This window comes from Centrocercus urophasianus, unplaced genomic scaffold (assembly GCF_019232065.1).
Source record: "Centrocercus urophasianus isolate 14NV4802_14NV808 unplaced genomic scaffold, USGS_Curo_1.0 seq_14, whole genome shotgun sequence".
In the NCBI taxonomy this organism is placed as follows: Eukaryota; Metazoa; Chordata; class Aves; order Galliformes; family Phasianidae; genus Centrocercus; species Centrocercus urophasianus.
In genome coordinates, this window is record NW_024884586.1 from 31318911 (window position 1) to 31343535 (window position 24625).

At 57.9% G+C, this 24625-nt stretch overlaps 3 protein-coding genes across 3 annotated transcripts; 1 reads left to right on the forward strand and 2 right to left on the reverse strand.

Moving 5' to 3' along the window:
• RPS6KL1 (ribosomal protein S6 kinase like 1) lies at nt 1-4287 on the reverse strand. The gene is given in 11 exon segments (XM_042814130.1): nt 1-639; nt 725-820; nt 1068-1150; nt 1294-1383; nt 2053-2565; nt 2811-2943; nt 3431-3478; nt 3583-3675; nt 3763-3887; nt 3988-4174; nt 4177-4287. Coding segments are annotated over 11 exon segments (1590 nt in total). The 3' UTR covers nt 1-528.
• Nucleotides 4288-4900: 613 nt separating this feature from the next.
• Nucleotides 4901-10711, reverse strand: PGF (placental growth factor). The gene is made up of 7 exons (XM_042813604.1): nt 10646-10711; nt 10494-10533; nt 9862-10058; nt 8604-8695; nt 7361-7390; nt 7213-7275; nt 4901-6530 (listed from the first exon to the last, which is right to left on the reverse strand). The coding sequence occupies exons 1-7, from the start codon at nt 10709-10711 to the stop codon at nt 6509-6511; spliced, it is 510 nt and encodes a 169-aa protein (XP_042669538.1). The 3' UTR covers nt 4901-6508.
• Nucleotides 10712-18897: 8186 nt separating this feature from the next.
• On the forward strand, nt 18898-24492 carry EIF2B2 (eukaryotic translation initiation factor 2B subunit beta). Its single transcript, XM_042813671.1, has 8 exons — nt 18898-19069; nt 19660-19780; nt 20324-20472; nt 21061-21224; nt 21506-21601; nt 22192-22329; nt 23016-23082; nt 24037-24492. Exons 1-8 carry the CDS (start codon nt 18907-18909, stop codon nt 24192-24194), a joined length of 1056 nt encoding a protein of 351 aa, XP_042669605.1. The 5' UTR covers nt 18898-18906; the 3' UTR covers nt 24195-24492.
• The last annotated feature ends 133 nt before the right edge of the window (nt 24493-24625 follow it).

Here is a 24625-nt window from a genome sequence, read left to right on the forward strand (position 1 = left end):
TGCAAGCAGTTACATGTGGTTTATTCTTTTCACAGAGCTGGGAGTAGAAGAGCCAGGGGCTCCATCCCACCCCTGACCTGCAGCAGGCATTACCACACACATGCAGCTGGTGAATGGCACAGAGCACAGGCTCGGGCACCAGCCAGCAGAGTCCCAGGGAGACACAACTGGAAGCCACAAAAAATAACAGGGACATCAACTGCAGTAGCAGCAGAAATAAAACCAGAGGGAAGAAACCCCACGGCAGTGTGCTAAGCAGTGGGCCATGGCCTCTCCTCAGTGGCTGAAAAGGGTGGTACATATGAGGTTTAGGGTATAGACTCCATCCCAAGCAGGGGGGTCCTAATGGAAGAACCCTCAGCCTCCCCTTGAAGATGCTAGCAAGCGTAGGCAGCAACAGAAGATTCGTGGCCACAAAACCTTGTATGTGCCCTCCCCCTTTACAAGCAGGCCTCCCACCACTGCAGGCAGAAGAGCCAAGTGGGTTCACAGGCTTTGGGTAGGACGCAGCCCCTCGAGCTCCCCTGCTTAGCCCACCAGCTTGCTCCAAGAGATGGTGCTGAAGAAAGAGTGGGACTTGAGCTTGGAGATTCCACCTCCTCCTGCACCCAAACGCTGTTTGGGGTTGTGCTGCAGGAGCTGCAGAGAAACATAGGAGATTAGCTGGGGAAGATGGGTGCACTGGGAAAGCTGCCTAGGCTTGACTTGGCTCTTCAGCTTTTACCTGAGTAAGTAGTGATGTAGCTGCCAGGCTGAGACCCTCGGGCAGAAGCAGCTGTGTGTGAGGGTAGATCCCTGTTGGATGGCTTTGGAACAGTGGCTGTAGGAGGCAGAGGGTGACAGTGAGCAGCTGCACTGATCAGAGCAGTAACACCCTGCTGAGCCTTCAGTACCACCCACTCCCATCCCAGCGTGGCAGGTTAAAATCCAAGGCTCTTAGCTCACAGGGCACTAGGAACCACACTCCTGGAACACTGCAGCATGGGGCCAGTGCTGGAATGCAGCCCCTTGCACTGTTGTGTCCCGTGTGCCCCATCCCAGTGCTGCACAGCCCCACTGCTTCTTACCACTCCAGTCAGCAGCTCGTACAGCAGTGACCCAAAGCTCCAGCAGTCCGCTGCTTCAGTCGGCTCTGCGATGCCTCCCACTTCTGCAGAAAGAAGCCAGTGAGGGATTTGGGCTGGCAGTGAGGAGCTGGGCCTGGCAGCAGCCCCGAGGCTGTTACACGGTAGGCCTGCGTGCAGCTGGCCTTCCCCCCGATCAGTAGCACTGGGCAGAGGATGTGAGCCTTACCTGGGGCACTGTACAGCTGCTCCAGTGCTTGGCTGCAGTACTGTGGCTCTACCTCTGTCCACTGGCCAAAGAAGGTGAGACGGATGTGACCTGAAGGCCAGCACCAAAGAGGTTAAGACAAAATTGGCAGAGCACAAAGCCAAGGCCCAGCCATTCAGCTGGCAATAAGCCCTTACTGGGGACAGCTGGGACACACGGCCTCTGCTGTGCCCTGAGTGCAGGGACACTGAGCATCCCCTGCTGAGAGCAGGCTGCTTAGATGGGGGCCAGTCCATGGACCTTGGAGCAGGCAGCAGTGAGGAGCACAGCAGAAGAGGAAGGCTGACTTTCCCCTTGCAAAATTCTGATTTTTGTTCCTAAGCATTTTGTGGCTCTTCAGTTTGCCTCAAACTTTTCCAGCTGCCCAGGGAGGTACCCATGACTTGAAGCAAATGGCAGGCTCAAGGAACCCTGGGTCACAAGTACAACCTGGGTAAAAGGGCAGTTCCACCAACCTCAAATACTGCTCAGCTGCTCCCAACTTCCCTGTGCCAGGATCTCCCAGGCAGACAGGTCCACACAGGAGCGGAAGCAGCATATTCCTGCAGCCATGTTCCCTCTAGACACACCTCTCATAATAACCTCTCGGAAGTCTCAGATCATGCTTTCAGGCTCAGACAAACCTCCCCATCTTCCCACCACAACAGGCTCAGGAAGCCTGAGACTCCTGGCAATTGGGTGAGCAGCCATCTTCCAGCCCAGTGGCCAGCCTCCACCTACCAGCTGTATCCAGCAGCAGGTTCCTGGGATTGAGGTCCCGGCACAACACGCCCTGTTGGTGAAGCCCCTCTAAAGCCAAGAGGATTTCTGCTGCCCACATCTGCACCTGCTCCTCCTTCACAGCCCAGGCCGTGCGGCCGTGCCCCCAGGCGGCCGGAGCCCTGCGGAGTCCCGATGGGGCTGGAGCACAACCACAGGTCAGACTGGCAGTCTGGCCACTGAGAGCCCTGGGCTCATGCTGAGCTGTTCTTGCCAACATGCAGCCCTTGGCCTCGCCAGTGGTCACAGAGTTCTGGGTGTGGAAGACCAGACCCTGCTCACAGAGGCTGGGGCTGGGAGTGAATGCAGCTTGGTTGGAGGAGCCCTGGCTGCTCCCTTTGGTGCTGTCCTCGCTGTTCTCTCCCCCATGGCCCTGCAGGGCTGGGGGGACTGCAGTACACAGGGAACCAGAGCTGGGGCAAGAGCCCTGCTGAGAGCGGTACTTGGCACGCAGGTGGGACCACAGTGTCTCCCCTGGAAAGCAAAGAAGAAGTGATGGGGCACAAAGCAAGACAGGTACCACACCACGCACCCCATCATCTCCCCATCTGCCATCCCCTCTCTTTGGTCTGATCTCAAACCCATTGCGTAGCCTCTTCATCTCTAACCATACATCCTCCTGAGAAGGGCTGCGCCAGCAGATAAGGCAGACCTAACCCACGGAGACGCAGCTGATGCACTAAGGCCGGGGAAGGAGCGGGAGGCAGCGCTGCACTCACCCTGCACGTGCTCCAGGTGCAGGAAGATGGAGTCCTCACTTGCGTAGTAGCACAGCAGCTTCACCATAAAGGGGACGCCATGTGGGATGATGGTCTGGCGAGTGCGGGTCTCCACGAAGGACTTGGGGAGGCTCTGAGGAGGTAGAGCACAGGTCACTGGGGGTTACAGGTGGAAGGTGTGAGCTTCCCAGGCCCTGTCAGGACAGGACCCAGCCAAGAGGGCTGTGGCAGCGTGCCAAAGTCCTTTATTTATAGGGGACTATTGTGTTCCAAGGGTGCTGGAAGTGCCCGCCACCTGCGCTGGGCACACCGTGCGTGTGACCCACCACTGCTTTCAGGGCAGAACGCGAGGCGAAGCCTGGGCCACCGTCGCAAGGCTAAGGCCCAGTGGAGAAGCAAACAGATGAAGAGGACCTCCTCCCTCCTGCTCACAGGAGGCGGCTGAGAGGGGCAAGCGGACAACTGCAGATCGGGAAGGCTCCAGAGAAGGCTCCTCGAGCCGCTCTTTGCTGAGCCGCACGACAAAGGAGCTGAGGAGCACCGACCACTCGGCCCTACGTGCTGCAGGACCCCGGGCCACTACGGGACGGAGGCGGAGGACGCCCGGAGCCGTTACCCACCTTAAGGACGAAGGTCCTGCCGGTTGCCGGGTCCTGCACTACCTGCACCTGCGGGAAGCGTACGGCACCGTTCAGACGCGGTGACAGCTCGCACCCAGAGCCACCAGGGCGGGCCGGGGCCCCCCCGCACCCCTCTCGCGCTCCGGCCTCACCTTGTCGATGAGCGCCAGCACCCGGCACCGCCGCAGGTTGTCCACCGCCGAGCGCAGCGTCCTGACGGGCCGCAGGCGGAGGCTGCTGTACCCCTGCGGGCGGGAAGAACCGGGGTGAGGGACCCACCGCCACGCGTCACCCGGACGGGGACGAGGGCGCGGCCCCCGCTTGGGGCTCACCGTGCCGCCGGGGCTGCCATCGCCCAGCGCCCGCTGCAGGTGGCAGGTGAAGATCTCCTCGGCGCGCCGCAGGTACTGCGTGATCTTCCGCTTCACGGCCTCGCGCCGCTCCCGGTTGGGTTCCACTGAGGGCGGAGGGCGGTGTGAGAGGGCGGCGGCCCCGCCCGGACCCTCCAGACTCCGCACCGCGCCCCCTCCCCCCGCGCCCGCGCCCTTGCCCCTCACCCTGCACGCCGCGCAGCAGCACGTCCACGCCGTTCTGGTAGTGGTTGAAGGCCTCCTCGTAGTCCTCGCTGACGTCTCGCTCCAGCGCCAGCCGCAGCTGCCGCGCCGCCTCCACCAGGTAGTCCCGGCCCGGCCGGCTCATGGGGCCCGGGGGCGCGGGGCCGCGGCGCGGGGCTCGGGCATCCTCCTACTCCTACCCCCGCCCCGCCCCGCCCCGCCCCGCCCCGCCGGGGCTGCGCGCGGCCGCCTCGGGATCCGCGTTCGGCAGGAGCGCGCCCGGCGGCGGCCCCGCCCGCCCATTGGCCGCGGGTGAGATCATCGCGGCGCGGGAACGCGCGGGGGGCTCCCACCGTCGCACCGGTGGGGCGGGTGCGCGCGGAGCTCCGCTGCGCTGGAGTCCGAGGGTCCTCAGCGGCTGCCTGGGAGCCGGTGAAAGCCCCAGACCTCCGGAGGCTGCCGCTGTCGGATCGTGCGCGGCTCCGGGGGAAGCGGGGAGCTTCCCGGCACGCCGGGACGGGATCCGCTGTCGCCACAACGGCTACGCCCCACAGCACGCGGTCGTGTAGCCCCGCTGCAGCCCGCTCCCAGCCGACACTCCGTCCCCGCTGACCCTCCCGCCGCAGCCCGGCCCTGCAGGCCTCCTTAAACAAACCTTTGCTCCGCAGCACCGGTAGCCTCCACGAGCCAGAGGCACCGATAGCGCCGTGGGGTCCCGCTGCTTCCCCAGGGCCCTACCGGCTGCAGCGTGCACGGCCCGGCCTCCCCTCACCCGCAGGGATAAGGCACGGCCGGGATAGGCGAGGTGGGCGCCCAGCCGTCTTACCTGGCCAGCAGAAGGGCAAGGGAAACATTAGGCTGTTGCGCTTGTTGTGGGGCTCCGGGTTTTTAACCCCAATAATCATACCTGACAGGCTTTTAAATTAATAGTCTTGTTTTTACATAGTTTCATTCTCAAAGGTCATAATACTACCATGGTGAAAGTTTTACTGTTACAAAGGATGCAAGGCCATCAGGGCCATCCCTCAGCACTGCCGGTGGCTCCTGCTGCTCACAGCACCTCTGGACCTGCTGAACAGGCACACAGCGCAGCAAGCTGCCCGCACCAGGACCCCCACCTAGCACTATCAGACCTGAGAAGGCTGCCCCAAATCTCCTATCCATGCTGCAGCCCTCTCTGACTACCCAGCACAGGATAAGCCATATCTCTCCTCAGCTGAGGGCAGCAGCTGAGCCATCACACAGCCGCTTCAGGTCTGTAGAAATACACCCCCAGCTGTGGCTTGTCAGGGGCTGCCAAAGCTGAGCGAGCTCTAGTCAGCTCCACATTCACAAAGAGGGTGGTTGAATGCAGGACTGGACCTAGGAACTTCTGTGCCATCAGTTCCCCATTTTGTCCTTAGGGTCTGTGTGCTGCTGAAGGGTACAGAAGAGCACAGAATGCATGCAGCAGCCAGATCCAACACTGGGGGTGGAATGGAGGAGTCCCAGGGGCAGCGCTTGAGGTGAGCAGGAACCAGGGTATGGGCTGTCCATGGCCCTGGCTGAAGTGCCATCATGGCCCCAGGGAGGAGCCCCCAGCCCTTTCTCCACTACTGGGGCAAACAGAAAATGAGTGCCTGTAGCTCCCCAGACTGGGGATGACAGTCCCCTGCCCATACCAGTGTGTTCCCAGTAACAGACGGTGCCACTGTGCCAGATGAATGGAGTACATTTCTTGGATAGGAAAGCCCCTGGGCAGTTTGCCTCCAGCATCAGCTCCACCAGGGCCAAGGGACAGCTGTAGGACAGCAAGATGGGACCAGACCTCAAAGAAACAGAGGGAGTCAGTGCAGGACCACACCAGGAATGGGATGAGTGCTGCAATAGCTGGGACCACCAGTCTGGGCACTGGCTGGAAGGGCCCTCCAGCTGCTGTAAAAGAGAGGAGCACTCACCCACCCAGCTCTTGGGTCCACCCCCAGCTTTTATTCAGAAGGGCACGGCTGGGATGTGGCTGTGGATACAGGAAGGGTCTGAAGCACCCCAGTTCCTCCCCGTGCCTACAGAAGGGCTTGCCAAGCTCCCCTCCCCTGCAGACACCCTTCTGGGCTGCACCTTGCCCAGATGGGGACCCATCCCAGCTGTGCTCCCTCCCCTCTGCCTGTAGGACACAATAGTTCTGTGGTTCCAGCCCTGCTCACTCCCACTCCACACTGCACCCAGCTCCAGCAGCATGCCCACAGCTCTGTTCCTCTCAGCCCCAAGATGCCCTCCAGCACCAGTTTGCAGCTCCGGCTCCTCATCCTCCCTTCTGGGTCCTTTAGTCCTGCTGCAACCAGTGCAGATGGGGCAAGAGAATGCTTGCCTCCAGGATACGCTTCCACCCAAGCCAAGCATGAATCTCGTCGGCTCCTTCCTGCCTCAGTCCTTCTCCCCAGCACTGTCACTCCAAGGGGCTCAGCACCACACGTCCCCACACTGGGCAGAAGTGCCACAGGCTCAAGCTCCAGAGGCAGGAGCGAGGCCAGGGGCAGAGCGGAGGCTACCTGCGTGGTGTGCCACATCTGCAAGGGAAGCACAGCACAGTGTGAGAACCACTGGGCTCTGCAGTACCAGAATCACCTCCTGCCCCTCAGCCCTCCCCATGCCCAGCCTCAACACCAAACTGAGGGAAGAGCCATGAGATCTGGAGCTCCATGGCAAGGAGAGGGGCATGGAGCTGTAGGTGCTGGCAGAGCACTGAGCAGCACACTTCAGACAGAGAGGAGTATAAAAAGCAAAGTGCCAGCACCGGGCTCATCCCCAGGCAGTGCCTGCTCTGCAGCCCCAGCAGGCTGTTTGCAAGAGTCAGCAGGACACAGCGAGGGTAAGGACAGGAGTAACCCAAACAGCAGCTGGCCAAGGACTGCAGTAAGGACACGGCTGGCAGCAGAATGAGGCTAGAACTGGAAATTCATGGATGAAGAACTCAGCATGGACTGTGCAGGCAATATAGCCATATGCAACAAATTCACCGCTCCATCCACCCATCCCCACCCTAAGTGGGACCGGCCAGCTTCAAGCATCCCTGCCAGAGGCCTACTGTACATGGATTGGTGTGTGTCCAATCTCCCAGCCCCACGCTGTCCCCTCTGTCCTGCTCCTTCCTGCATTTGTTCCGCTCTACTCACAGCACCAGACCTAACACCTGACTGCAGCTGATCCTTGTCAAGAAGCGAACCACCCATGCCTGCCCTGCTCACTTACAGCTCGCAGTCTTTACGTCTCTTCTTGTCTTGTCTTCTCTTACCTCGGCCCTTGAGTCTCCTCCTTCAAAAGCAAAGCAGGAAAGAGAGGCTGACATGTGGGCACTGAACCCGCAGCCCCAGCAGCGGCGCGCCCCAATGCCACTTACCTGCCTGGCCTCGCCAGGTCCTGCCGCGGCCTGTTGGGAGAGCAGGGTGGTTATGGGGCAGTGCCAGCTGGAGCTGCCAAGGGGCTGCCAAAGCACCTTAGCATCCTTAAAACATACTCAATAACTCCTGCTCACTTTTCAGCCCCTCACTGACCACAGTAGACAGGGGGACAACAGACTCGGTGACACCCCTGGGCTTCAGCAGTGGCTGGCTGACACCAGCCACAGCATCCGTGGCTCAAGCATCCCCAATATGAGCCATGGCTAGGCTCCATCCGCTGCATTTACACTGAACTTGACAAGGGGAGAAATGTAAAAGTGCTGAAGGGTGCTTGATGAGAAGACAAAAGGCTGTGCAGGTGCAAGACAGACCTGAAGCCAGACTGCGCACTTGTGAATGCTGCCCCAGGAATCACCCCACATAGGGAAACCACAACAGGCTCAGGAAATTCCCTCACGGAGAACACAGCTGGAAGCAGGGGGAAGTCGCACACGTGCCTCTTCCCGCTCCTTACACATCCACTGACAGACAGCTCCAGAGCCAGCGTGAAGCAGGACAGCCCCGGGCCTGCTCCAACATCACTGCCTGCACTGCTGTGGGGGAACACTTGGCACGGGATCCTTATGCTCTTCTGGACAAGGCTCATGCTGCCCAGCAGGACGTGCTTCCCATTCTTTGCAACACTCCACTGCTGATACCAGAGGGCAGTGACCCACTGCAGTTAACTTTGTGCCAGGCTGGCAGGCGGTGATGAGCATCTGTCCCAGGTCAGTGCTGCATGGTCTTGCCAGATTGGTGCCATGCATTTAAGCTCAGATGTAAACCCTAAATCACCATCCTCGGATCAGGCAGCCTGTCCAAAAGGGAGATGCAAGGCCCGGCCTTTTGGCCTACACTCATTTGTCACACTCATTTGTGCCAAGTCACAGAGCATCCTTCCAAGGCTTGGGTGCGCTGCTCCAGAGCTGCCTTACCCTGTGCCCACAGCAGCACATGGTGCCAAGGCAAGTGAGGAGATGGGGGCACACGCAGCCCAACTCATCAACTGCTCAGTGCCTGATCAAAGCTCACCACACCCCTGAGCTGCAGGGAATGTGCTGCAGAGACACAGTGCAGCCTGTGGGCCACGAGCTCCAGCAAAACCCAGCACAGCTGAGATGGGAAAGGCCCCAGCATGTCCCCTTGCCCCATGTAGGGGTGGCAGGTGGGCTTGCAGGGCTTCAGCAGCACAGTGAGCCCTACCTGCATTCGCACTGCTTGTGCTCAGTGAACGACATCTCCACGTAGGGTGCCTCCACGTAGGGTGCCTCCCCATTGGGCTTTATCTTCACAAGCTGAAAGGAACAAAGGTTACTTCCCAGCCCACTGTCGAGGCATCGTTTCTCCACCTCCACTCAATGCAGGACAATGACCACCCAGCACCATGTCCAGGAACAGGGCAGGCCCACTCCTCAGTTCTAGGGCCTTTGCCTCCATAGGCAGCAGCTCCAGCTGGGCTGTGGCTCTGGAAGCTCTCTAACACCTCCTTGTGCCTTTGGGGCTGCATTAAGTCTCCTGTAGGGATTTCTCAGCTTTAGAACAGATATTTGGTCTGACTTTACAAAGACCTTTCATACATTTGACTGCTTTGCACATCTTCCTTCTCGGAAGGGCATTTCTCTCAACCCAGTTTTCCAGACCATTCCCACTGCTGCCACTCCTCCCACCACAGTGGGCCACAGTCCAGACAATGGTGCCTCCTGTGCTGGGGGTGTGGGATTTGCCCTGCCGCACGTCAGCCTGCAGAGCAGCCAGGGGGGCAACCCACACACTCAGGGGCTTCTCTGGGAATGTTCAACAGTGCTGTGACCCACACTGACCTGTGCACTGCAGCTGAATGCCTCCTGTGTTGGGGAGCCCAGGAAGGGCACAGGTCCCCACCTCTTACTTGTTTCAAATTTTTGCTCTAATCAAGAGTTTTGAAATTTGTAATTTTTTTTTTTTTTTTGGTAGCTCCCTTCCTGACTTCTGATGTGCTTTCAATCTCTGCAGGCTTTCCAATCCCTCACCCACAGCACGGCAGCAGCACACGGACTACCAGCAGTGCAGAGCGAAGACAAGAGCTGCCCTGCTTGCCATGAAACAACCACGACCCCTCGTGCTCACCCTGCCCATCCCACGTCTGCTGCCAGCACCGCTGTGTGCGTCCCCTGGCACACGGGAACTTCCCTGCCATCCCCGCTGGCAGGATCGCGAGCCGCAGGGAAACCCCGGCCCCACGGGGACGCAGAAAGTTGGTGGCAGCAGCTCTTGTTAGGGACCGCGCACTGAGGAGAGGGCAAGGAAGAGGAGAGAGAGGTCTGTGCCACCAGAGGTCTCACCCGACCTCCCGGAGAACGTAGGTACCCCTCTGGCTGGGCACTTGTGCGGGTCCCCTACAGCGCCGTGAGGCTGGGAGGCCGCGAGCGCAAAGCTTTCCAGGAACCCACCGCCAACCCCGGCCCCACGGGGCGGTGCTCACCTGCACGGTGACCGTGCCGGTCTGCACGGGGACGCAGCGGAGCCCCTCATCACCGCAGCAGCCCCCGCAGCGCTGCAAGGAGACGCAGGAGGGCCTGAAGATGTACTCCACCTCGTTGGGGAACTCGGTAATGATATCCACTAGCTGCTCCCGAGGCCGGCAGAAGCTACGGTTCCAGATCTCCTTGAAGGTTAGGACTGCAAGAGACCGGGGGGCTCTAAGGGGTGCCCCGGAGAAGAGGGTCCCCAGCCGAGCCCTGCAGCGCTGTCCCCATCGCAGGGCGGGATGCGGAGGATCCCCCGATGCCCCCAAAGAGACTGCCACTGCTCTGCTGCGGACCTCGCGCAGCCACCCGTCGCCCCGGGGCTCTGTACCCGCCTGCCGGCTCCGTACCCCCGGCGGCCGCGCTGCCGGCCGTCAGAGAGCAGGGGCACAGCCCCGGGTCCAGGCGAGCTACCGCCCGCTTCCCCGCCGCTCCCCCCGGGGCGGAGCCGCGTTGCGCCGTCCCGTAGCATCGCTCGGAGGCGCAGCACCGACCGGGGGTGCCGCCGCGGGCCGCGAGGCTGCGAGACGACGAGCTCGGAGCCGGGAAACCGCCCGCAGTCCCGCACCGACGCCCTCCGCCGACTCACCGGGCGCCTCCGCGCTGGCTGTCCCCCGCGTCTCCGTGGCCTGCAGGGAGGGAAAAGCGGGCATTGTAGGAGCGGCACGGCGGGACCGCCGCCTTCCAGTCCCAGGCGGCGGCCCCACTCCGACCTCCCCGCTCGATCCCCCCGGTTCTCACCGGGGCGGGCGGCGCTCCCAGTGCCCCGGCCAGCAGCAGCCGCAGGAAGGCTCCGAGCAGCCGCATCGCCGCCCCGACCCCGACTCAGTGCCACCGTCTCGGCCCCGTCGCCCCCCACATGCCAGCCCGCTCCGTCGCCGCCGGGCCATGGGAGCGCGTCCCGCTCAGCCGCCCCTATTTCACCGCCGCTGTCCCGCTCCGCCCCCGCCCGCCTCGGCCCCCGCCCCGGCCCGCTCCGGCCGCGGGGAGGAGCAGGTGCCCGGCCCCGGGGGACGCGGGAACGACCGCGTCCCCGGAGCGGCGGGGCCGCCCCCCTCCCCGCTGCTGGAGCCCGGGAGCGATCCCGGCCTAAACCCCGGTTCTGCCCGGCACCGACGTTCTCCGGCACGCGGAGGACGGGGGTGCGCAGGGTGGCGGGTGCCGGGCCGGAGGAAAGCAGCCCGGTGGCCGCGGAGCGGCTCCGCTCAGTGGGCCGCGGGCGGCCGGGCCGTCGAGGTTAAACCCGGAGGAGCTCCGTGGCCTTTTCTGTGCTATTTTTAAACCCCGGTAGCCAGGGAAGCTGTGGCAGCCGGAGGTGGGAGGGAGCAGATGCCAGCGGGAACACGATCCCCGTGGGCTGCGGGGCTTGAGTAAAGATGGGCTCTGTTTCCAGGCCGGGCCTCGTATCCTTGCTTCCTGGGAGGCAGCAGGGCTGCGGGGGCTCCCGGCCTTCCTCCGTGTGGGATCCGTCCTTGCACTGCTGTGGCACATACCGGCCCCACGTCCTCTGTCCCCGAGACACGGGGCCATACAGGCCGTGGTGGCTCAGGTGCCAGCAAGCATCAGGCTCCAGCTGGACCCCCCTGTGTGCTGCTACCACTGAGCACATGAGGAAGGTGCTGGTACCTAGCAGGGAGGTGCTGTGGAGATAAGCTCACAGAGAGGCCAAGGGACTGCAGTCCATCACGCAGCAGCACAGCAGCTGCTCAGGGCCACCGCAAGGTGCTCAGCGCCTGCTGGAGCTCCCATGCCCTTATGGGAGCAGGTGCCATCCCCGTGCGGTGCCTGTGCTGCCCTCCGCTGCCCTATGGCACCTCTGGGCCCAGAGCACCCCTCTGCCCGGGGATGGCTTTGGGGTGGGAGCCAAGGGAGTTCTTCCCCCAGCCATGTGCAGGAGTTACAGCCACCCGGAGGGCAGAGCGCTGTTATTGCAGAGGTCGTCACCACGCGGGGCCTCCAGGGCTGCCAGCCCGTCCTTGCGGGAAGGTCTCCTGGGGCCACCCCTCAGACACAAGGCCCCACTGGTGCTGGAGCAAAGGGCTCTCCCTGGGGCCATGTGGCTGGAAGGGGGGACGGACTGGCCCTTCACTGTGAGGGCAATCCTGTTCCTGTCCTGAAGCTATTTCCTCAGAGGCCTCGGGCAGAGTTTACATTCCTGGGATGAGCATCCCCTTTCCGGGTAGCATGAAGCAGAGACAGGATTGGGAAAATAATATTTGGACACTGGTAACCTGTGACCAGCAACATCCTCCTGTAAGCAGGGAGCATCCAGCAGGGGCCCAGCCATGGGACAGGGCTTGGGGACAGTGCTATAACTGCACCCTGATATCTGCCACACAAACTCCCTGGGGCTCCAGATCCACAGACCTTAGGAAAAGGGCTCAGTGACTGGCTGGGGGCTCATGGAAACGTTTCCTGGCAGGAAAGATGTGGCAGCCACAAAGCTAAGAGCTTTGTCTCCAATATGTCAAGCAAACCCGTGCCACCTCACTGCTCTGTTAGCAGAGCTTCACCCCACTGCACTGAGTCTTCTTTGCCATAGTCCTGTGCTGGGATCAACATCCCCCATGGGAGTCTTCGCCCCTGTAAAATCTCACCTTTGGCATCTCAGGTGAGAACAGCCCAAACAAACATCCTCATGTCCCTGTGAAGCCAACTGTCTCCTGGCCCTCCTGCGTCACCTACTGAGCCCTCAGAAAACACCCTGGAAACCTCAGCTCTGTATTTTTGTGCTGCAGCTATTTCTGGCCCACCGTGGGTCAGTCCGGAGCCCCGTGTGATGCTGTGCCTGAGCAGCCTCAGCCAGCAGTGCTGAACCCCACCACAACGGGACCCCCATGGCCACACGTCACAGGGATGTGACACACTGCACTCCTTGGGCCCCGTCCCAGAGCACCCCTGCATTGCCAGCGTTTCTCCTGAGGGAACAAGCCTGTGGACTCCTGGGCCCCACAGTACTCCCCAGAGCTTGGCCAGGTCTGGCCTCCTGTGTGTGGCTGCGGGCAGCCCCGTGGTTTCTCCTCCCAGCCCAGGTGCACAGGGGATGTGTGTGCTGAGCAGCAGGCTGACAATAGGGGGAAATGGGCCGTGCTGCGCACCTCGAACATTGTGGCTGTTGTTGCTGCTCGAAGCAGGCGGAAGCGGCTGCCCTTAGTCAGCCCCGGCTGCACGTGGCAGGAACTCTGCTGTTTATTTTGGTTCCCCGGGATGGACCTGGCCTCCCTGGGGACCCATGGCCTCTGTAGGGCTGATGAGGCTGCAGACACCTGACGGCTGCCCTGTGCTGGCACAACAGCAGGGCTCAGCATGCACTCTGCCTGCGGCGCTGTGCCCCAGGCTGGCTACAGGGAAACCAGAGCTGCTTCGGAGCACAGGGGGCACAAGACCCATGAGGGCAATCCCAGCAGTGCAGCCGCACCCCACTGATATCCCCCTGGAGATTTAAGGGGCGATGCCATCAGCGAGCAGCAATCTGACACAGCAAGACCTGAGTCCTAGGACCCTGAGCCAGGGGCAGGCACTGCTCAGCTCAGCATCTCACACCAAGTGTGAGCCTCGTTTGGCACTGAGGCCAAGCCCCATTCCCACAGAGGTGAAGCTGTGGGCAAGGTGATGCCAGCAGCAGGGAGGGTTAAGCCAGCTGGCTGTCTCCCAGCTCCGCCGTGACATGGCTGCACCAGGGCAGCGCATGGCAGCTGGTGGGAAGTCACGGAGAGCACATCATGCTGGTCGGCTGGCGGGGACACATTGGGACACGGTGTTTGCAGGAGCAGGGTGAGGTTAGGGAGCTGAACCGCAGCATCAAGTATACGTGGGTGCCTACAGGTAAGCGCTGTCTCAGCAGCTTCCCAAACCGAGCCTTCCAGACCAAGTGTGTGGTTGCTGTGCCCAGGCAGCAGCCCCTTGTGCCAAGCTGATGAGAGCCCCCACGCAGCCCCTGTCATGTGCAACCCCCCAGGAGAATGGGTCTGAATGAGAGCTGGAGGTGACTTTCCACTAGAGAACAAAGCTCTTTCTGTGTACATCTCCCCTCACGACACACCATGAAGGCTTCATCAGCCCTGGGATGAAGGTGGTGGGAGTCTAACAGGGAGGAGCGGCGCACGTGCTGCCTTGCTGCGTGCCTCTGCCCACCACCTCCCATCACAGCCAGTTGCGGGCAGGGGCTGCCAGGCATCCTCTCCTGCCAAATGAATGTGATCCACGCCCAGCCCAGAGCTTCTGGCTGCTTATCATGTGGATGCAGTTCTCCTGCTTTTAGCTGTCATAATATTGACACAAAGCAAAATAATAGTGACGGCAAGCCCCTGTCTGGTTCTGGAAGGCAAACACATAAGGAGAGGGGGAGCAGCAGGCTTGCTATTGTGCAGAGCAGGCTCCCAACCTCTGCTCACAGCACCAGTGCAGCAATGGGACGCGGGGATGGCGTGCGCGGGCTCTGCACTCAGCTCACCCCAACAGGAGTGAACGTGTGCATCGGCAGGGCTTCGTCCCCAAGCCCTTCCCAGAGCGTGGGTGGAGGGGTGGCTCATCTCTCTCTTTCCCTGAAACCTGGCAGCCGCTGAATAGCTCGCATCACCCGCGGCAGACAATGAGTAAAGCAAGCCCGGCAGCCAGCTGCAGTGCGAGGAGCGCGTGAGTGGAGGAACTGCGCAGAGCTGGCCGGTGACCAGGAAGCAGCCCAGACTGCTGGTGTCACGGACCCTCGGTGACCACAAAGCAGCTAGGACGCACTTTGTCTCCCCCGAAGGGCCCGGCTTCCTGGAGCAGCAATGGTGGTGCCAGGTTTGCCTGGGGACTCCCCTGAGCTCATCCTGGAGGGATGCACGTCGCAAACCCCGGCACCGCTTCCTCCCCAGCCCATCCAGCCTGCTGCGTGCCCTCTGAGCAGGGATGGGACCCAGTCACCACCTGCATGGTGCCAGCCAGTTTTCTGACTTGCTCTCCTTAGCGCTGAGTGACACCGATGCCTTTTCTGGCTACAAAGGCCCGATGTGTTGGTTGTGGTGCTGGGGCCAGCATCCTCTGACCATCCCTGCAGCATGCTCCCTCAGCCCTCTCTCGAACTTGTTTTCCTACCTGACAGCTGGCTTCCCCCACACTTCCCTCACTCTTCCTGACCAGCCTGGCCTTTGAACCCAGAGCCTCCAGCTGCCGGTATCCCAACCAGGGACCTGGAATGGTGGCAGAGTAACAAGTTGGTGAGCGGGGCTCCCTGCCCAGAACAGGCACTGCAGTGCCAGCTTCTTGTGCCTCTCTCTCTTGTCCCCAGGGTCACGGCCCAGCCTGCACAGCCCACTGGGGGCACAAGTGTGGACTGCTTCCACAACAAAGTCTAGAAAAACCCTGTGACTTCCCAGCCTCGGCCTCTATTTTAAGGCTCTGAAAAGGAGGGAGCAAGCAGCAGACGTGCTGGCAGAAGAGATGATCCCGGGACCGGATTCGGAACCACCTACTTGTTTCCCTGAGGGATCAAGGACTGTGTCAGCATTGCCAGGCCTGCCTGTGGGCACCATGCTGATGTGAGGGTGGGCCATCAGCTCTTTGCCAGGCAGAGGCTGGGGCATATGCGTGCGAGCTGCTGAGCAGTGAGCTGTACCCAGTCATTTGCTATCTCGAGGCACTGAGCTGGTCCTATTACCCCACCCTCAGAGCACCCCCAGCAAACCCTGCCTGTTTCTTGCTGTTCACTTCAATCACACTTCCCTATAGATGCTGCTTCATGGAGCAGTTTTTGCCAGGCTCATCTGCAAAGAGCAGCAGAACACCTCCTGGTACCTATGGAGTCAGCCATGAATCTCAAGCATGTTAACACTGCCGATGACTCAGGCCGTGTCTTCGTGCTCCTCCAGACGCACAGAGCTGTGTTTCTCAGCTATTCACATACCTGCTTTTGATCATCAGCTATTTGTTTGGGGTTTTTATCATCTTTTCCTGGAAGCTGAAGTATTCACCATGTGCTCAGCACTTGCTTCAGCCTATCATTTCCAGTTCCTCTGCTTACTATGTGACACAATTTCTTCCCAGTAACATGCAGAAAGCACCGGTTTGGGCTCCCCTGGCCCTTCAACAGAATCACTCCTGTTTCATTATAGTTCTGCCTCCATGGCTGCACAGCCTTGTCTGCCACTGCGACTGTCACAGCTGCTGCCTGGGGCCATTCCTTTGAACATGGACCAGAGACACTCCGGGGAACCCAACTCCTCAGGCTATGGTTTGTGTTCCCCCTGCCATCACGTGTTGTACAGTCCTGAACTCCTCTGCCACTCATGCCCGAAAGAACCTTTGGCACCCAGCAGTCACCCCATGCTCCTTTTCCCCATGTCACCTATCCAGCCTGTGCAATCACTGCTGTGCAGACAGCCACCTTGTTATTCCTACTGGGCTGTGTCTGCTGGCTCCCGCGTACTGGCTCCTTCCCTTCATCTGTGCTGAGCGTGAGCAGCTCACTTTTCTTATCCGTGTGTTACAGACGAGTCCAATTACTAGAGTTCAGCAAACTCCAATTCCCTTCCCTGGCATTTCATCCAGCCCACTTGATCCTCAGAGAGTTTCTAATCCAAACAGCCTCCTAGCACACGATGTTCCAGTGCTCCCAGACTCTACCCAGCCTCTGTGCTGCCTTCTCCTCCCTCGCACTAGCACTCAGGGGATTGCATGCAGTCCCCAGGGAAAGATAAATGCAAAATTCATCAGGCAGAACGGACAGTGTATCCAGTTGCCACCCCTAAGAAAGAATCCTGAATACCCCAAGTTCAAAGGGACCCACAAGGATCACTGAGCCCAGCTCCTGGCTCCCACACAGGGCCACCCAAAATTGAAACTCTGTCTTAGGGCATTGTCCAATTGCCCTTTGAACTCTGGCAGCATGGGGCCATGACCACAGCCCTGAGCAGCCTGAGTCCATACAGCGCAGAGCAGAGCAGGACAACCTCTCCCTCACCTGGGGGCAGTGCTGGGCCTGGTACACCCCACAGTACAGTTGGCCCTTTGGGCTGTCAGGGCACTCTGCTGGCTCGTTATCGGTTTGCAGTCCAACAGAGCCACCAGAGCTCCTACTGTGGGGCTGCTCTGCAGCTTCTCATCCTCCTGCTCTGTCCCATGCACAGAATCAGATAGTTGCTCTTGTTAACCTTCATGCAGTTGGTGATCATTTCAAATTTTCAAGACCTCTCTGCAAGGCCTCTCTGCCCTCAAGAGAGTCAACAACTCCTCCCAATTTTGTGTCATCCACTTACACAGTGCAGCTTCAGCTCCTGAGGAGCAGTGCACCGTGCTGGGCGTGAGATGAGCCATGCCCCAGCTCCTCCACAGGCACAGAACATGTGTGCATCTGCCTGGCTCTGCCAGCCAGCTCATCCCCTCCTCAGCTCCTTCACCCACAGCATTGCTCACACGGCAGCTGGGAGGCCGCTGCAGCCAAGTCTTCCCAGGGGCATCTGGGTATGCCAGGGAAGAGAAGACATGCAGAAGGCGTGACGTGCAGGAGGCAGACAAGAGAGGGGTTGCAGAGTTTAGCTTCTGCTCTGGACAGCTGCCCAGGACCCACCAAGGAGCTCTCCACCTCCACAGCGTGCTAGACAGCAAGACGTTACTGGATATACCAGGACACCAAGAGGTCTCCAGTCACCTCTCCACATGCCCTAGGCTGCCCTGGCCGGGACCATGCCACCCCACTTCCCCTCCCTCCTCACTCCTCCTGGGTGCTCAGACCGACGCACTGGAGCCCGGCGGCAGCTGCTGGCCCCTGACAACCAGATGTCCCTCAGCCGCGGTCCTGCCAAGCAGCCAGAGCCCGGTGTATGCCTTCCAGTTCTCCAGAGAAAGGCAGCTTCTGGCTCGGCTCAGCTACCGCGGCCGCAGGCTAACCGCTCCCAAATCCCCATTCAGAGGCTTTCATTCATGAAATACGGGGCAGCGGGCTGAAAGCAGAACTCTGCCCCCCGAGGGACACCGGGCTGGCAGCTGTCCTCGGCTGGCTGCGGCGGCACTGCCCGGCGGGACGTGCTGCAGGGAACGGGCAGCGTGAGCGTGGAGCTCGCAAACCCTGCAGCCTGGCAAGGGCTGAGAAGAAACTGCCCCTCAACAGCTCCTGGGACTGGAGCAGGGAATGTAAACAGCCCGCATCCACACGGAGGTCACAACCCCCGGACTGGTTTCCCTTCCTCTCGCTCCCTCCTGCCTAATCTCGGAGAGCTGCTCTGTTTATGAGCCAGATAAGTAAACAAACAGAGGAAAGCTCCAACGCAATGCATTTTTCTCTGGCCCATTCCCCGCGTGCCCGCTCCCAGGGTGCGTGCGTGGGAGCGGCGTCTGCATGCCGGCACCCAGCGGCAGGCACGGCTCGCGGCCTGGCTGCAGTGCGGCTGCGCAGAGGGGCAGCCGGGCAGCAGCGTCCTCCCGTGTAATGCGGCGGACCTCTCCAGCACAGACCCGAGCGTGTGACCGCCTGCCGCTCGGGGAAGCCGGCCGGCCTCCCGGCACGCAGGAGCAGCAGGGGACACCGGAGCAGCCCGGGCGCTGGGCGCGAGCTGCTGCGGTACATCGCCGAGGCGCCGCTGGTGTCCGGCTGGCAGCCTGCTCTGCTTCCTCGGCCCAGCAGAGCGGCGGGCCGGAGCGGCGCTGCAGCGTTGCGCCGTGGCCGCGGCGCGCCGGGAAGCGGACGAGACGGAGCCGCATTCCTGCCTTATCCAGGCGCTGCCAGCGGGAAGGGCCGGGCCGCCGGGAGCTGCGCCCTTCCAGCCGGTTTGCTTTGGCTCCCTGCGCCACGAGCGCGGCCCGCTCCAAAGTCAATGCCGCGGGCGGGCTCTTCCCGCCTCCTGGGTCCGGGTCGCCGCCCGTCTCCCGAGTAACGAGGGCGCCGGCAGCCCCGGCCCCGCGCCTCTCATTGGCCGCGCCGCTACGGGGCGGGAGCAGTGTCCGCAGTGTCCGCCAATGGGGCGGGAGAGGGGCGGAAGCGGAAGAGTTTCTCCCGCCCGTGCGGCGGTGTCGCGGCCGTCGCCATGCCGGGTGCCGCCGAGCGCGGCTTGGAGCTGTCGGAGCAGATCGAGGCTTTCGTGTCGCGGCTGCGGGGCGGCGGGCAGAGGCCACGCTCTGAGGACACGGCGCGGCAGACGCTGTCGCTGCTGCGAAAGATTATCGCGCACGGGCGGTGGGGATGGGCCGGTGAGGGCCGGGCTGCGGCCTGGCGGGGGGAGGGCGGCAGCGGGGAGCCCCGGGAGCTTTGTGGGCGGGGCTCCGAGCGTGGCCGGCGGGGTCCGGGCTCCCTCTGAGTCGCCCGTGTCTGCCCGCGCTCCTCGCCCACCCCGAGACTGTCAGAGCTGTGCCGTGGGCTGGGACTGGGCTTGGGCTTCCTTCTTTTGTCGGCAGCTGTTTCTGTATGCAGTTCCTCGCAAAAGCTTCTTGGGATATGGCTCCCACTTTTAGGTAGTTAATTTCAGCGTCCCGAGTTTGCCATCCTGTGCATGGGGTATACGTAAAGGTCTTTCTAAAAGCTCGGGATGTCAGTCAGAATGCTGCTCATCTCACCTGCAGAAGAATTTCCTCTTCTCCATACTCATCTCTTATGATCTTTCATAGGTTCCAAGTCTGCATTGTATGCAGGTGATTCACATTACCCAAAAATCCTCTGGTGCAAACTGTGGCGTTGCTTTTTGCACACGTCTGTGCTTTGCCTTGGCGTTGTGTTACCGGTGTCTGACATGTGCACAGGGCAGCCGCAGGCAGTTTATAACTGAGACTGTGCCCTCTTTCAGGGGAGCTGATGGATCTGATCCGGACGGAGGGCCAGCGGATGACAGCAGCACAGCCATCCGAGACCACAGTGGGCAACATGGTGCGGCGTGTGCTGAAGGTCATTCGGGAGGAGTATGGCCGGTGAGGTGCTTCTTGTGCTCTCTCTGCCCCCCCAAGAACCCAGAGCAGGCTCCTGCAGAGTGTTTTGCTTTTGTGAGATTGCTTTTATCACCTGCTGTTCCATGTTCCAGCATCTTCTACAGAGGGATTCGATAAGTTTAATAATAGAGGGAAGGGCACCACTACCAATGGACCAGTGGTTTTCAAAATAGCTGATGACATTTCCTTTAGTAGATGCAAAAGCTCCCCTCCCCAGAGCAGTTTGGGTTCTGACCTGGCCATTTCTATTGCATCCCCAGGAGGGTCTGTTCCACTGCAGCAGTAGCTGTGAGTACTGCTCTCCACCTGCTGTGCTTGGATGCAGCTTTGGGAAGCGCTCACTGGCAGAGCTTCAGGTTCTGCCAGAGATGGCTAGGCAAGCTCTTTGGTGTGACATGACCCCTGCATATGGTTTTCCTTCCTCTCCATTCACACCCACGTGCTGTGCTGTGGGGATGCTAGCTGCTTTGTGTTAGGCTCTGCACCTGCATGCTCTCCTGAGGCTGAAGGGCTTTTTCTCTGCAGACTTCATGGGCGCAGTGAGGAAAGTGATCAGCAAGATTCCCTGCACAAACTTCTGACCTCTGGAGGACTGAGTGAGGATTTCAGCACTCCTTACCCTTCTCTCAGAGCAAACGTTATTGAAGCTATCAATGAGCTGCTGATAGAGCTAGGTATGGGCGGGGCTAAAATAGCTCATGAACAGAGATCTCTATGGGATGGGGCTGATGCTTCCTTTTGCTCTTACCTGGAAAGATGACACCGAAGAACTGGGTGGTTTAATCTGAAGTAATGGGAATAGGTGTGCTTTTTTTGGTTCAAAGAAGCATTAGAAACAGGGGTGTCTGCCCATGCTATTGGTTTTTTGGGAAGTCTTAAACTGAGCCCTGTGAAGTAGAGTATCAGCAGTCTGCCAAGGTTGGACATAATCCCAATAAGCATTATTTCACCCTTTTGCCCAAAGTACTGTGATGTGTTTTTCTTATCCTACAACCTTATCGTACAACAGACATGTAGAGCTCCTCCTGAAGCCTAGGTCTCCTTTGTACACGGTTGTAGTGCTGCTGAACTGTAAAACTGGAACATCCATCATGTGGGCATGGTGCTTGTCTGGTGCTGGCACAGCCCACTTCTGTAGTGATGGAGCTTCTGCTCTACCAGAATTTGTAGAGTCACTCTGGTAAAATATGTAACTGAAGCACAGCTGCACAGATGTTGCTTTTGCTGGCTTCTTTTCCACTCATAACTTCATTCTGTTACAGAGGGCACCACCGATAACATTGCCATGCAGGCACTGGAGCACATCCATTCCAACGAGGTGATCATGACCATCGGCTACTCACGCACTGTTGAGGCCTTCCTGAAGGAAGCTGCCCGCAAACGGAAGTTCCAGGTCATTGTGGCAGAGTGTGCACCTTTCTGTCAGGTAAGGCCCAGGCTGTGTTGTCATATTGCACATACACATATTCTTGTATCTGGAGACAAGCTGTCAGCAGAACACCTGCTGAAGTGGAACATTACAGGAATGCTTCTGCAGTTGAAAGATTAAAGACGACTCGTTGCTCTGCTCTCTGTCCTTCAGTCAGAGAGCTGTGTTTGTGGTCTGCTGCTTGATGTTTTCTGCAGTTCAGGCAGGGATTGAGTGCTCTACAACTGCAGTGCAGGAGCTGGGTTTCAGGGACACAATTATATTCTCCCTCTTCTCAGGGTCATGAAATGGCTGTCCGACTATCTAAAGAGAACATCGAAACTACGGTCATGAGTGATGCCGCTATTTTTGCTGTCATGTCTCGAGTCAACAAGGTAAGGAGGGCTTTGCTACTGGTGGGAGTTCGTGGCAGGTTTGCTGCTTGGGCCTTCCAAATCACCTACAGATCCTATCTGTGATTTATGTCTTTCTTCAGCGATACTCAAAATTGTAATAATCCCTGTTTACAGATAGGGAGATGTTGTGCAATCCCTAATAATTGTGATGACTCTATCAGCATAGTGATAGGATTTTCTGCCTTAGTCGCTAATGATCAGAAAAGTTGTGAGAATCCAACCCAGGAGAGCAATCAATCAAATGACCAGCTTACTTTTTAGGCTTGTAGCAGAACAGGGAACACAACCCAGCTTCTGCATGGTAGTCTCTGCAGTAGAGCATATGTTTGTCCTGTAAGTTCTCTGTGCTGGCATCACTGTGCTGGAGTTGTGCTCTTGCTGGGAGAGGAACATATTGGTGCAGAGCCAAAGCCACACAAAACAGATCAGGCATCCAGGTGCCCTGCAACTCCAGCTGCTTGCTGACTGCTCTGACAAACTCCATCTTACTCAGAAGGGTGTCAGCCAGGAAGCTCATCTTCCTCAGTTTGCTGTGATAGATGCTCTCTAATGCTAACGTGTCTTTTAAGGTTATCATTGGTACAAAGACAATCCTGGCCAACGGTGCACTGATTGCTGTGAGTGGGACTCACACTCTGGCACTAGCAGCTAAACACCACTCCACACCACTTATTGTATGTGCCCCCATGTTCAAGCTCTCACCCCAGGTAAGCACAGCACCTCTTCAGTTCTGCACCTTCTTTAAAGAGAGATAAGGGAGTGATATTTGCTTGTGAAAGCTTAGGGTGGACAGCACCACATGGCCCAAGGTAGGATTGGTAGATGAGTCATCTCCTCCATGTAGTGCTGTTATTTCAGATAGGAGATCTTCACCCAGATCTGGCACAGGTCAAGGTCTCAAAGCTCTCCCTGCAATGCTAAATTCTTTGCAAAATCTGCTGAGTAATAGGTGCACAGAGTATAAGGTTGCCACTAGATGAGTGAGCCAATGCTACTAGAGAGTGACATCACCATTCTTTTTCTTCTGTGTATATTTTTAGAAGTGAAAGATCCTTTGTACCTACAGAAGTGGCAGATGGAGATGCCCTCTATTTCCTATGCTCAGTATTTTCAGTGTTGTCAGATTAAATTGCAGACTGAAAAGTCACATCTCTGCTCTGGTTCCCTAGGCATTGCAAAAGGACAGACAGGCCACAGGAGGTTCTAGAAGTTCCTTTCACTGTAGATGCTACTGAAGTACTGGGCATGGGTACTATGTGATTGTTGTAAAGAGCTTTATTGTTTCCTGGCAAATCTTCCACTGCTTCAGTTCCTTCTAGCACCTAGGATGTTTTCACTAGGATAATGAGATGCTCTTTATTTTCTTGACCTTCTTGTACTCCGTCTCATCCAGTTCCCTAATGAAGAAGATTCATTCCACAAGTTTGTGTCACCACAAGAAGTGCTGCCATTCACAGAAGGTACTGGTCAAGCCAGTCCAGGCAATGGTTGTTTTATATTCTATTTTATATTATAAAATATATATTTTTGTTTGTTTGTTTGTTTGTTTGTTTGTTTTAATATTTGGTACAAAATGTTAATGTAACACTGTCTGAGACCCCAAATCATTTCCTATTGTCTTAAGGGGAAAAAAACGTGCTGGGAACCATTCCATTTTATATGTAGCTTTTTTACTATAGAGAATACAGAAAAGTTTTTTTGGAACATTATCCATCTTTTTAGTTTTGCTTCTGGTCTGCATTGTTCAGCATTTTATTGTAGGATTGTGATAATGGTGCCAGACAGGTGGCAATTTCCTGTGGGACACAACAGATGCCCAACAATGAATGCAGCTTGCTCTTCTTCCTAAAACTCATGTAATTTCTTGAAACTTTGTTACTGAGTTTCAACAATCAGATCAGGTATTTCTGCAGTGAGTTTTCCACTCCAGTGTCCTCTTTAGAAAGGTGGCTGCTCACAGTCTCCCCCTTTCAGCTAGGAATGTTACTTTCAATGACACATTTTTGTGTGATAGACTTCTGAAACTATTAATATATTAAGTTTGGCTCAGGTTTGTTTTTGGCCTTATGAGCTTTTGTTTAGGTGGTAACTTTGGCGGCATTGGGATACAAATTCTACTTCCAATCAGCAGGCTTGCTACGAGTTAGTAAATCTGCATCAGAGAGGATTTGGGGCTACTATCAGTAAAAACTACCAAAAGAGCAGAGGATGTTGCTCCAATCCAAGATTATTGTATACTTACAATTCAAAGGCATTGGTGAGGAACTTGGAAAGGATTCAGGATATCCCAGTAAGGACTTCAGGATGTCATGGGCCCAACCAGTTTCTCTAGGAACTCAGGAAGAAGTGCAGAAGGCTAAATATACTTTCTTTGGTTTGCTTATGTCTTAATACTGCTGCTCTTTTCTTTTCAGGAGAGATCCTGGCAAAGACTAATGTTCACTGCCCAGTGTTTGACTACGTCCCTCCAGAGCTCATTACTCTCTTCATTTCTAACATTGGGGGTAATGCACCTTCTTACATCTACCGCCTCATGAGTGAGCTCTACCATCCAGATGACTATGAACTCTAACACCAAGAAGCGTATTACTGTCCAAACTTGTCCAGTCTTTCTCTTTAGAAAGAGACAGCAGCTAATTAAAGCAGATGTTGCAAAGGTGGGTTGCTGTTGGGAACTGGTAGGGAATATGCTCGGTGCAATCTTACCTACCAAAAAGCAGCAGAAGACAGTTCTTGTACTTGTCCTGAACCCTCTGCTTTGTTACGAGCCACCTGAAGATGCTAACCAATTTTGAAACAGCAAAATGTCGTTTTCTGGGGCAGCTGCGCTGTTATTTCAAAGAGTGCTGCAATAAATGCTGTTTACAGTGCTCTCAGTGTTAATTATTTTCCATGCAGAATTAGTTTCCTTAAATAATCAGGGTTTTATGAGTGCAGTGAGCTGCCTGTACTTGTGCTGCAGAAGTAAGGTTAACGCATGCTTTCACCTAAAATGTAAGTGCC